We start from the raw sequence: 10641 nt of genomic DNA, 5'->3' as shown, positions 1-10641 counted from the left end.
AGAATGTCTCACACCAACTTTCGAAATATAAGTAAACTAAATGGACTTGTGAGAGGCTTACCAAAATTACTAACTTAGATTCAACCATATGTAATGCTTGTCAACAAGGTAAACAAACTAAATCCACTCACAAACAAACAAATCAACCACAAACCAACTCAATATTAGAACTTCTACATTTAGACATTTTTGACTCCCATGGAGTCAAATCTATAAATGGAAACTTATATTGTTTAGTAATTATAGATGATTATTCTAGGTTTACTTGGGTAAAATTCTTAAAACATAAAGATGAAACTTTTGAAATTTTTATAAATTTCTGCAAACAAATTGAAAATGAAAAAGATATTAAAATTAAAAGAATCAGGAGTGACAACGGGGGAGAATTTAAAAATCACAACTTTAACAGTTTTTGTCTTGAAAATGGTTACCATCATGAATTTTCATGCCCTAAAACCCCCCAACAGAATGGGATTGTAGAAAGAAAAAATAGAACCTTACTTGAAGCCTCTAGAACAATGTTAAATGAGTATAACCTACCTAAATACTTTTGGGCAGAAGCTGTTAGTACAGCCTGCTATGTACAGAACAGAACTACAATAAATAAAACCCATAACAAAACCTTCTTCGAAATATTTTATAATAAACAACCCAATATAAAATATTTTAAAGTGTTTGGGTGCCCAGTTTTCATCTTAAATACAAGAGAACACTTAGGAAAATTCTCCTCTAAAATTGAAAATGGAATTTTTATAGGATATTCCCTAAATAGTAGAGGCTATAGAATTTACAATAAGGTTACCTTAAAAATTGAAGAAACTACTAATGTAAAATTTGAAGAAACTAAACAAAACTTAGAACTTACACAACCACCTGAATTTGTTCCAGAAACCAACCAAACTCTAAGTCATGAAGAAGAGGAATAACATCAAGAAAATGAACCCCCTAGAACTATAAGAGTGAATCCCAACCATCCAACTGATCAAATAATTGGTGACCCAGACCTAAGAGTTCAAACCAGATCATCTTTTAGAAACTTGAGTCAAATCTCCTTAATTTCAAAAATAGAACCCAAAACAGTGGATGAATCCCTACTAGACCCAGACTGGATTATAGCTATGCAAGAAGAACTAGCCCAGTTTGAGTGTAATGAAGTTTGGGACCTAGTACCACCACCTAAGAATAAGAAAATAATAGAAACAAAATGGGTATTCAGAAACAAATTAAGTGAAACTGGGGAAATTACTAGAAATAAGGCTAGGCTAGTTGCCAAAGGGTTTAGTCAGGTTGAAGGGCTTGACTATGATGAGACCTATGCCCCAGTAGCCAGATTAGAATCCATTAGAATGTTACTAAGTTATGCAGCCCATAAGGGATTAAAACTATACCAAATGGATGTTAAGTCTGCCTTTCTTAATGGACTAATTAAAGAAGAAGTTTATGTAGGTCAACCTCCTGGATTTGAAAGTCTAGAACACCCTGATTATGTATTTAAGTTAAAGAAAGCATTATATGGACTTAAACAAGCACCCAGGGCATGGTATGAAAGGCTAACATCTTACTTAACATCTAAAGGATTTAACCAAGGTCAAATTGACCCAACCTTGTTTGTTAAATCATTAAATACAAACATATTTATTGCACAAATATATGTAGATGATATAATATTTGGTTCAACAAATTCAGATTTTTTAGAGGAATTTATTAATCTAATAGAAGAAGAATTTGAAATGAGCCTAGTAGGAAAATTAACTTATTTCTTAGGATTACAAATCAAACAAACAAATGAAGGAAACTATATTTATCAACACAAATACACTAAAGAATTACTTAAAAAATTCGGGATGGAAAATACAAAAGAAATAAAAACACCTATGGCAGTAAACACAATCTTAGATAATGACCCAAATGGAAAATCAGTTGACTTAAAATATTATAGGAGTGCAATAGATAGCCTACTGTACTTAACTGCAAGCCAACCTGATATTTTATTTACAGTTAGTGTGTGTGCTAGATACCAAACTTGTGCTAAGGAATCCCATTTGACACAAGTTAAAAGAATTTTTAGATATCTTAAAAGAACAACAAATATAGGAATTTGGTATCCTAGGACCAATAATTTTGAACTAATAGGGTATTCAGACTCAGATTATGCTGGATGTAAATTAGACCGCAAAAGCACAAGTGGTGGATGCCAATTATTAGGTTCATCACTTGTTAGCTGGTTTAGTAGAAAGCAACATTGTGTTGCTCTATCTACAACTGAGTCAGAATACATAGCTATAGGTGAATGTGTTGCACAATTATTATGGATGATGCATACTCTAAAAGATTTCAACTTAAACATCACAAATGTAAAAGTATTAATTGACAATATAAGTTCAATTAACTTAACCAAGAACCCTGTGCATCATTCAAGAACCAAACATATTGAAATTAGGCACCACTTTATCAGGGATCATGTTACTAAAGGTGATATTGAACTCAAATACATTGAGTCCAAATCAAATTTAGCTGACATTTTCACAAAACCACTCCCTGAAAGTGAGTTTAGCAACTTACGTCGAAAATTAGGGATGCGCTCAATAGACTAGGATTTTTTTTTAAAAATTGTTTTCAAAATAAATGTTTTCAAATTATAAGTTAAACTTGTTTGTTTTCAAAACTTTCCTATTTTTAGTTTTTCAAAAACAGTTTTGGCCTTAGACTAGTTTTGAATCCTTAGAAAGCATGTACCCATAGGACTAGTTTTTGAGCATCTCACCAACACCTTAGGTTTACCTTGCTTGTGTTTGACAAACATAGAAAGGGGTGAGATGCATAGGCCAACTGTCTGGACTTAAGATGCTTATTTCAGTGCATCAGCATAAGTCTGGACGTTAAATACAAATCAGATATTAAGATCAGTCAAGTCAAACACTGACTGTTTATAATCACCTTAATCTGACTAACCAAGTGAAAGCTACTATCTTCTGATAGTTAGTTAGTACCTAATTGGTTAGACAGCTGTTTAAATTTAAGTATCAAGTTTAGGGGGAGAAATTAATTAAAATTCTATGTGTTTGAAAAATGCTTTTTAAAACTAACTTATGTCTGAACATTAGTTTACAAAAAGTTAAATTTAACCAAATGTTTGAAAAACTTGGAAGTTTAATCCCACCTAATTTTTAAACCTGATTTAAAAAGTTGACTATTGCAAATTTAAACTTATTCAGCTTTGTAACATATGCTTGGAAATTAGACTTTCCAAATTTAGCTTTTATCAAATTAGCCTTAAAAATTTATTTTGGCAAATTTAATCTTACTTGTTTAATTTTTGCTTTGTTTTGAAAAATTGAAGTTGAAATTAAAAAAAAAAAATGTTACTTAAACTTGAAAAGAAAATTTAAAAAACCTGATTTAAATTTTACACGCTTGAAAAGTTAAAACTTGATTAACTTTAAATTTATACTTTTCAAAATTCAACTTGTCTCCCCCAAGTCAACTTGATTTTTTTTCTTGGATTTAAAAAATTATACTTTTATCTTTGAATTTTGAACCAAACTCAGATATTTTTTCAAGATAAGTTGTGCTTATTTTTTACAGTAACTCTACACTATGATTACTTATCCTTGTTTTTTTTTATGAATGCCAAAGGGGGAGGGTTAGGTGGTTAAGTTAGATAAACCAAAATTGAAAACACTAAAACTAACTTTAAAACCGATGTACCTGTTTTTTGCGTTCTTTCACTAACTTAACCAGGTTGTCATTCCATCAAAAAGGGGGAGATTGTTGGTGCGGGTAGCACTAACGGTCTAACCTAGATTTTGATGAATGACAAATATGTTAAGTTAGTTTTGTTGTTGTCTGACACTTTGATCGAGTGTGCAGGGGAAGTCCAGACAGGTCGACGGGCTGACCGGATGTCTGGCACGAAGTCCAGCTAGGTCGACGGGCTGACCAGATAGCTGGCAAGAAGTCCAAGCGGGTCGACGGGCTGACCGGACGCTTGGCGAGAAGTCCAGATAGGTCGACGGGCTGACTAGATAGCTGGCGAGAAGTCCAGACGGGTCGACGGGCTGACCGGACGTCTGGCAGGTAAGTGAGGTAAGTCACTGGAGGGGAGTGACTGCGAGGACGCGTTCCCGGGAAGGGAACATTAGGCGTCGATCCGGCTTAGATCCATTTCAGATATCTAAGTCGAGATCGTGACTAGATTCCGGTCTCGGAAAGACGGAATCTAAGTCATATTTTTACTGTTAATTCTATTTCATAAATTGTGCTAACAATCTGTGTTGCAGAATACATATGTGCCTCAGACTAACTCTGTTTTGCAGGAAAGGAAGTTTCTGGAAACAGGAGGTCCGGGGCTCCCGGAAGGGATCCGGGCGCCCGGAGGTGATCCGGGCGCCACGTGGAGTTCCTGATTAGACTTGCCACCAGGGCACCCGGAAGGGATCCAGGCGCCCGGAGCAGCATATAAAAGAAGCCCCAGGGATGGAGCTTCTTCAACAATCAATCTGAGAACTCTTCTACTGCTGGTCCTGCTGCTCTACGTTCCTGCGACACCAACAAAGCTCCGACAAAGTGATCCTTCGGTTTTTAGTTAATTTCTTTGTCGATATTACTTTGTTTCACTTGCATTTCCTATATTCATTTTGTAATTATATTCGAATTGCTAGTGATTGCCCAACGAAAGTGGTCAAGGACCACGGGCTTTCGAGTAGGAGTCGTCACAGGCTCCGAACGAAGTAAAAACAACTGTGTTCATTTACTTTTCCGCTGCGTAGTTTTACTCGACTTTTCGAATCGATATTCACCCCCCCCTCTATCGAACGATCATGGTCCTACACAAACTTCATACTTAAATATATTTGTCAGACATTAAAACCTTGGAGGTCGATTGCACCAACACAACATTCGAGGGGGAGTTTGCGTTTTGGAAGCAACACATGGAGGTATTTCTTAAAATAGATTTTAATAGTTTATTAATAATAAAATATGGTTATGAAGCACCAAAGAACACAAACGGAGAAGAACTCGAAAACACCTTTGGGCCAAAAAGCAGCGCGACGATTTTACGTCAAACGGTAAGGCTGAATTTCATTTTTTAAGTGTACTACCGGTTGAAGATCTTGACAGAATTGACGACTATCAAAGTACAAAAGAACTCTGGGAAAGTTCTTGAAGCTCCATGAAGAACCAAAAGAAGTCGAATCCAACTCCTCGATGGACACCAAGTCATCATCAGAAGAATCTAAAACAGAGGAAATCGTTGGAACGACTTTAATAGCCGAGTACCTACTAGAAGATGAAGCAAGCTCATCCTCAATGAACATCGATGAAGAGGGAGCATCATCAGAGGAAAGCATCACTACAGGGGGAGCATCAGAAATCGACAAGGTAAGTCAGGTACGGTTCCTACCTCTTGACAAATTTATTTAAATTTATAAAAATACTATCAAATAGTTCTTGCAAATTATAGATAGAGAATAAAAAATTATTAAAGAAAAATAAAGAATTAAAATTGACATTAGCAACATTTTGTCGACTAGAAGATTTCGACAAGATAAAAATAGAAAATAAAAAGAAATAAATACACAATCTAAAAATTTATGTAGGTTCAAATTGCTCTGCTTCAAACTTTAGAAATTATAATGGACTCAATTGGTAATTTAAATATCACAAAGGCAAAATTAGAAAATTGTTTAGAAAGTATATTCCTCAAAAAATTTTAATTAACCCAGTTGGAAGAAAATTATATTGGGTTCCAAAAACATGCTTAACTTGATTGTTTATGGACTTAGGACTTTCAGAATGAAATTTTTTAAGAGACTTTGTCTATAAGTGGTTGCCGATCCAATAACTAAGAAGACATAGTGTCTCACCATAGTCTAGAAGTCAATTACTAAATTGAATATTTAATTAACTTACTATTAAGTAATTAACGGTTATAAAAATGCTTTAAAATGTTTGTTAAATTTTTATAAATTATTTAAAAGTCAAATTTTTTTAGAAACTTTTTTTAACGACAATTTCAACTGTCTATGAATTTTTTTTCTACCTTAAATATGTTATTTTTTTTTATTATCCCTTAGACTTTTTTATCATTGTTAAGTAGAATTTCTCTTGTGGTACCCTATTTTTAATGTTATCAAAAGGAGAAGTAGTAAATATTAAGTTTAGGAGGAGGATTGTATATTTTTTTAAAAAAATGTATTTAATTTTTGTACTTGTAAAAAATTAATTAATTTTTTGTACTACTATTTGTTTATAGTTTACTCTAACTTAACTTGGCTTTGATCATATCAAAAAGGGGGAGATTATTAGTGCCCCAAGATAGTTTTAATATGATCAACCAAGTCATGTTAGGTCCTGTTGGTTTTTAACCCTGTGTCTAAGTGTGCAGGAACTTAGGAGCACAGGAAGTCAAGCGAAAGATGCAACCAACAAGAAGGACGACACAGGAGATAGCTGACGTGCTTGGTACGTCTGAGGCATGAGGTGCTGCGAAAGAGTACGCGGGCGGGTGAGAAGGAGGCGCGCAATGTTTTTGAGGGACGAGAAGTCGGAGCGAAAGATTGCTCGAGGAGACGGGCAAAAGACGCAGCTAGAGAAGAATGACACGAGAGAGAGTCGACGAGCTCGGTGCGTCCACGGGATAAGGCGTTGCGGAAGAGTACGCCGGCGGACGAGAAGGAAACACGCGGTGATTTCGAGGGACGAGAAGTCAGGAGCGAAAGATTGCTCGAAGGCCGGAAGTTGGGTTCGGGTGAGCCCTATTCCGAATAGTCGAGATCACCCAAGCAAGTGGAGCCAGAGCGGAAGACCCAAACCAAGGCGAGTGAAACCGGAGCAGAAGACTGGGACCGAATGTTGACTTTCTAATTGGTCTGAGTGCCCGAACTCGCTTAACTCCGAGCGCCCGGGCCAGGATGTTTATCTGGAATGTGTCAAACGCGATCTGTTACAACGGGGATACAATTTTATCCCCCTTCAGGCGCCTGAAACTCTTCCAGGTTTCTGGGACCAAGGCTATAAATACAACCCTGGTCCCAGAAGCTATAGACAATACTGAAAAAGAGAGAAATAATACTTGTAATAGTCACTTCATTTTCTGTTTAGCTTTGTGATTGTGAGCTTTAATTGCTGTAAGGGGCTTCTTCGCCCGAAGGAGAAATTATTAAGCTTTTCATCATTCTTAGATTAACAACTTTTCTGGTTGTAACCAAATAAATCGTTGTGCCTCTTTTCTTCTTTCTTTTAGTCATTTATTCATTTTATGCAAGTGTTGATTATATTGAGCTATAAAGTCCGTGGAAGGTTGGTTTTATTTTTTACAGGGCTATTGACCCCCTCTAGTCGGCCGCCAAAGGGACCAACACTTCCCAACTGGTCTGACTTTACTCACCAGAACTTTCTAGTCAAATATTCGATCAATCTTGATCTACTTGACTCTTCTTCTTCTACCAACCATATGTTGGTCTTGCCTTTGTCTAGCCTCCACTTAGGACTTCATAGTCAAGTATCCGGTCAACCGACCTACTTAACTCTTCTTCACATCAAACTGGTCAAATCTTGACTAGAGAGGAATTACACCAATAATCACTTCAAATGGACGATTGCACCTACAATCTCCATATATTGTCAAATATCAAAACTCAAACATCAAGACTCAAGTTTGAGTCAACTCAAACTTAGTCAAATTGGTCAACCTTGACCTAGGAAAATTGCACCAACACCTTGCATATAAGAGCTTTATTCAAGGTAATATCAACCACCATTTGTGAAAAATGGACATAATATTCCTTTGTCTAAACAATGAAGCAACATAAATCAAATTTCTACTAATCTCTAGAACATAATAACAATGTCTTAAAAATAAATATTTATTATTTGAAAAATAAAGATAAACAACTCCAACAACTCTTGCAGACACCACAGTTCCTGTGCCAACTCTAAGAGTATGTTCCTCTTCATTGAGCTTACTGGTTATTTGGAACCCCTACAATGTATTGTATATATGATTAATGGCTCCATAATCTACAATCTAAGTATTAGTAGAATAAACCACAAAACAAGACTAAATAAAAGACAACTCACCACCACCTTGCTTTTTGGAAGCTAGGTATTCCCTGTAGTTCCTCTTCCAATGACCCTTCTCTCCATAATGAAAACACTTTCCTCAGCCTTGCCACCTACCTTGACATTCTTTACATTTTGTTGTGAACCCTTCTTGTTGGGCTTCTACCTCTTATTTCCACTCTTACCTTTTGGCTTGGAAAAAGATGACCCGGCGGAAGCAACAACAAATACACCACCACTTTTAGTTTTGAGAATACTTTCAACATTTTGGAGTAACTCAGTCAAGGACATATTCAGTTTATTCATGTTGTAGCTGACTTTGAACCTCTAGAACATCTAAAGTCTACCATGTCAACATGACTCTATGATTTGATTTCAGCTTCTAAAACCTCAGCCACATTATATATCCAATAGCCTTGTCGATAGCTTCAACCTGCCCATGACGGTGACGGCAGTGAACGCACAAGATGGGGGCAACTGCAGCACGGTCGGCTGCGACGGCAACCACCGCGACAGTTGCTCGGCGGAACTTGCAGTGAAGGCGGACGACCATAAGGTGGCTTGTCGAAGCACGTGCGGCGTGTTTAACGCCGATAAGTATTGCTGCCGAGGCGCCTTCGGCCTCCCGGATTCCTGCCAGCCCACGACCTACTCCAAGCTTTTCAAGAAGGCGTGCCCCGCCGCCTACAGCTACACATACGACGATCCGACAAGCATCTTTACATGCACCGGCGCCGATTACACTATGTCTTTCTGCTCTAAAAGGTTTTCTTGAATCATCGAATCAATTAGATTGTAAGGTGAAAGTTTTCTCTCTAATACTCATAACTTGCTCATCGCAGCATCCAGAAGCGGAGGCAGAGAGTCTGCACCTACCACATCAACCAGCTTATTTGCAGTGGATTGTTGGGAAGAGCATCCACAGGGAAATGGCTGCTTCCGCTGCTCTTATGCTCTGCGAGCTTGTTGTGGATGTTAGACAAAACAATCTGTTGTCAAAGATTTATGAGATACTAGATGAATTTAAATGCATCAAATTAAATTGACTTATCTATTAAATGACCTGAGTTGATAATCTCAGGCTGCCAGCAGGGGCTGATATCTATCAAGTGCCTAACGAAGCCTGCACAGTGCCGAGCGGGCTAGCTCCCGAGCAAGCTTGAGACTCGCCGAGCGTAGTGATCGAACGAGCTTACAACCGGTCGGGTGAGCAGAGAGACCGAGTGAGTTGAAGGTCGACCGGGCAGCTTAGCCGAGCGAGCTTGGCGATCGAGTGCCGAGCGAGATCAAGGTCGGTCGGGTAAATAGACCGAGCGAAGCAGCCAAGTGGTCGATCGGGCAGAGCAATAGAGTGACCACTGAGCGAAAGGGTGAGCGACCAAGCGAACTGGAGATCGGCTGGGCGAAGAAGCCGAGTGAGCTGGAGGCCGACCAGGCAAAGAGGTCGAGCGAGTTGGAGGCCTACCGGGCAAAGAGGTCGAGCGAGCTGGGGGTCGGTCGGGTGAAAACTAGAAAGTGATCCAACGAGCACACTTCCGAGCTACCGGGCAGGCGAACAACTGAGCGAAGTGACTGGTCTAGAGCTGAGCGAACCGAGGCCTTTGATAAATGCAGTTTCCTTGAAACAGATTTGCCCCACCTTCGGCTGTGCTTCAAGGCTTTCTTGGGACGTTTGTTTCTCAAAATACAATGGTGAATCGTGATTCCACTAAGCACTGGTGGTCACGTCGAACTGAGTGGTATCCGAACTATCACAGACACTTCATCGAGCAAAATTTGCACGACAGAGGAGGAGAGAACGTAGGTGAAGAGCTTCTGTTGCTTTTCTATATGTGTAACCTTTTGCTTGTGGTCACAGTCTCCTTATATAGTATATAGAAGCTCATACCAATGACAACGCTAATGATCGTTTAATGATAATTATTTACCAGCTATGTAACGACAACGTTTCACTCGACTGTATTAATCTTTCTTTAATGCATCCGTTTCACTCGACTGCATTAATCTTTCTTTAATGCATTACTCTTTTTGCATGCAGCAAAAATGTTTATTTGCCAGACCGGTCCGGCACGCGCAAGTCGTGTCCGCACACGATTTAACATGGTTCAGTGCAATCCAAGCTTTAGATTTGCACTCCCTGTGCACCCACGCGTAAGAGAGAGCCTCTTCCCATATATTTGTTCATATCCTTAATGCATGTGAATCAATATAAACTAACCTATTTACCTTGAAATTTTTAATGTGAAACTAAAGTCCCATTCATAATAGAACCTTATTTTTCTTTCACCTCTTCTTTATTCACATCTCTTATATCCAACAGTGATCATCATTGAATCGCTAACAACCGATTCCTCTTTTCTTTTCGAGTAATAATCGATTGGGAGAGACATGATAGAATCATAATGCGACCTGCAAGATATTCTTGGTACTCACAACCCTTTTTGTGTGAGTGTTGGTGGGTAAATTTGCATGTAGTCCCCAATCATAAACTCAACTTTGCATGCAGTCCCCATTGACCAAAATCTTTGTTTCCACTCCTTAGTCAAATATAATAGACATTAATTTACCTAATCACCC

The 10641-nt window shown here is 38.1% G+C and overlaps 1 protein-coding gene across 1 annotated transcript; it reads left to right on the top strand.

Moving 5' to 3' along the window:
* Positions 1-8503: 8503 nt before the first annotated feature.
* On the top strand, positions 8504-9227 carry LOC121994687 (pathogenesis-related thaumatin-like protein 3.5). The gene is made up of 3 exons (XM_042548640.1): positions 8504-8829; positions 8907-9038; positions 9146-9227. The coding sequence occupies exons 1-3, from the start codon at positions 8504-8506 to the stop codon at positions 9225-9227; spliced, it is 540 nt and encodes a 179-aa protein (XP_042404574.1).
* The last annotated feature ends 1414 nt before the right edge of the window (positions 9228-10641 follow it).

This window comes from Zingiber officinale, chromosome 6A, assembly GCF_018446385.1.
Source record: "Zingiber officinale cultivar Zhangliang chromosome 6A, Zo_v1.1, whole genome shotgun sequence".
NCBI lineage: Eukaryota > Viridiplantae > Streptophyta > Magnoliopsida > Zingiberales > Zingiberaceae > Zingiber > Zingiber officinale.
This window is presented reverse-complemented; position numbering and strand designations above follow the sequence as displayed.

Excerpts from the sequence above, each read along its gene's own strand:
- LOC121994687 (XM_042548640.1), top strand. The coding sequence starts at position 8,504 with ATGACGGTGACGGCAGTGAACGCACAAGATGGGGGCAACTGCAGCACG. Across the intron at positions 8,830-8,906 it reads ATGTCTTTCTGCTCTAAAAG|CATCCAGAAGCGGAGGCAGA; the intron begins GTTTTCTTGAAT and ends TGCTCATCGCAG. Across the intron at positions 9,039-9,145 it reads TCTGCGAGCTTGTTGTGGAT|GCTGCCAGCAGGGGCTGATA; the intron begins GTTAGACAAAAC and ends TGATAATCTCAG.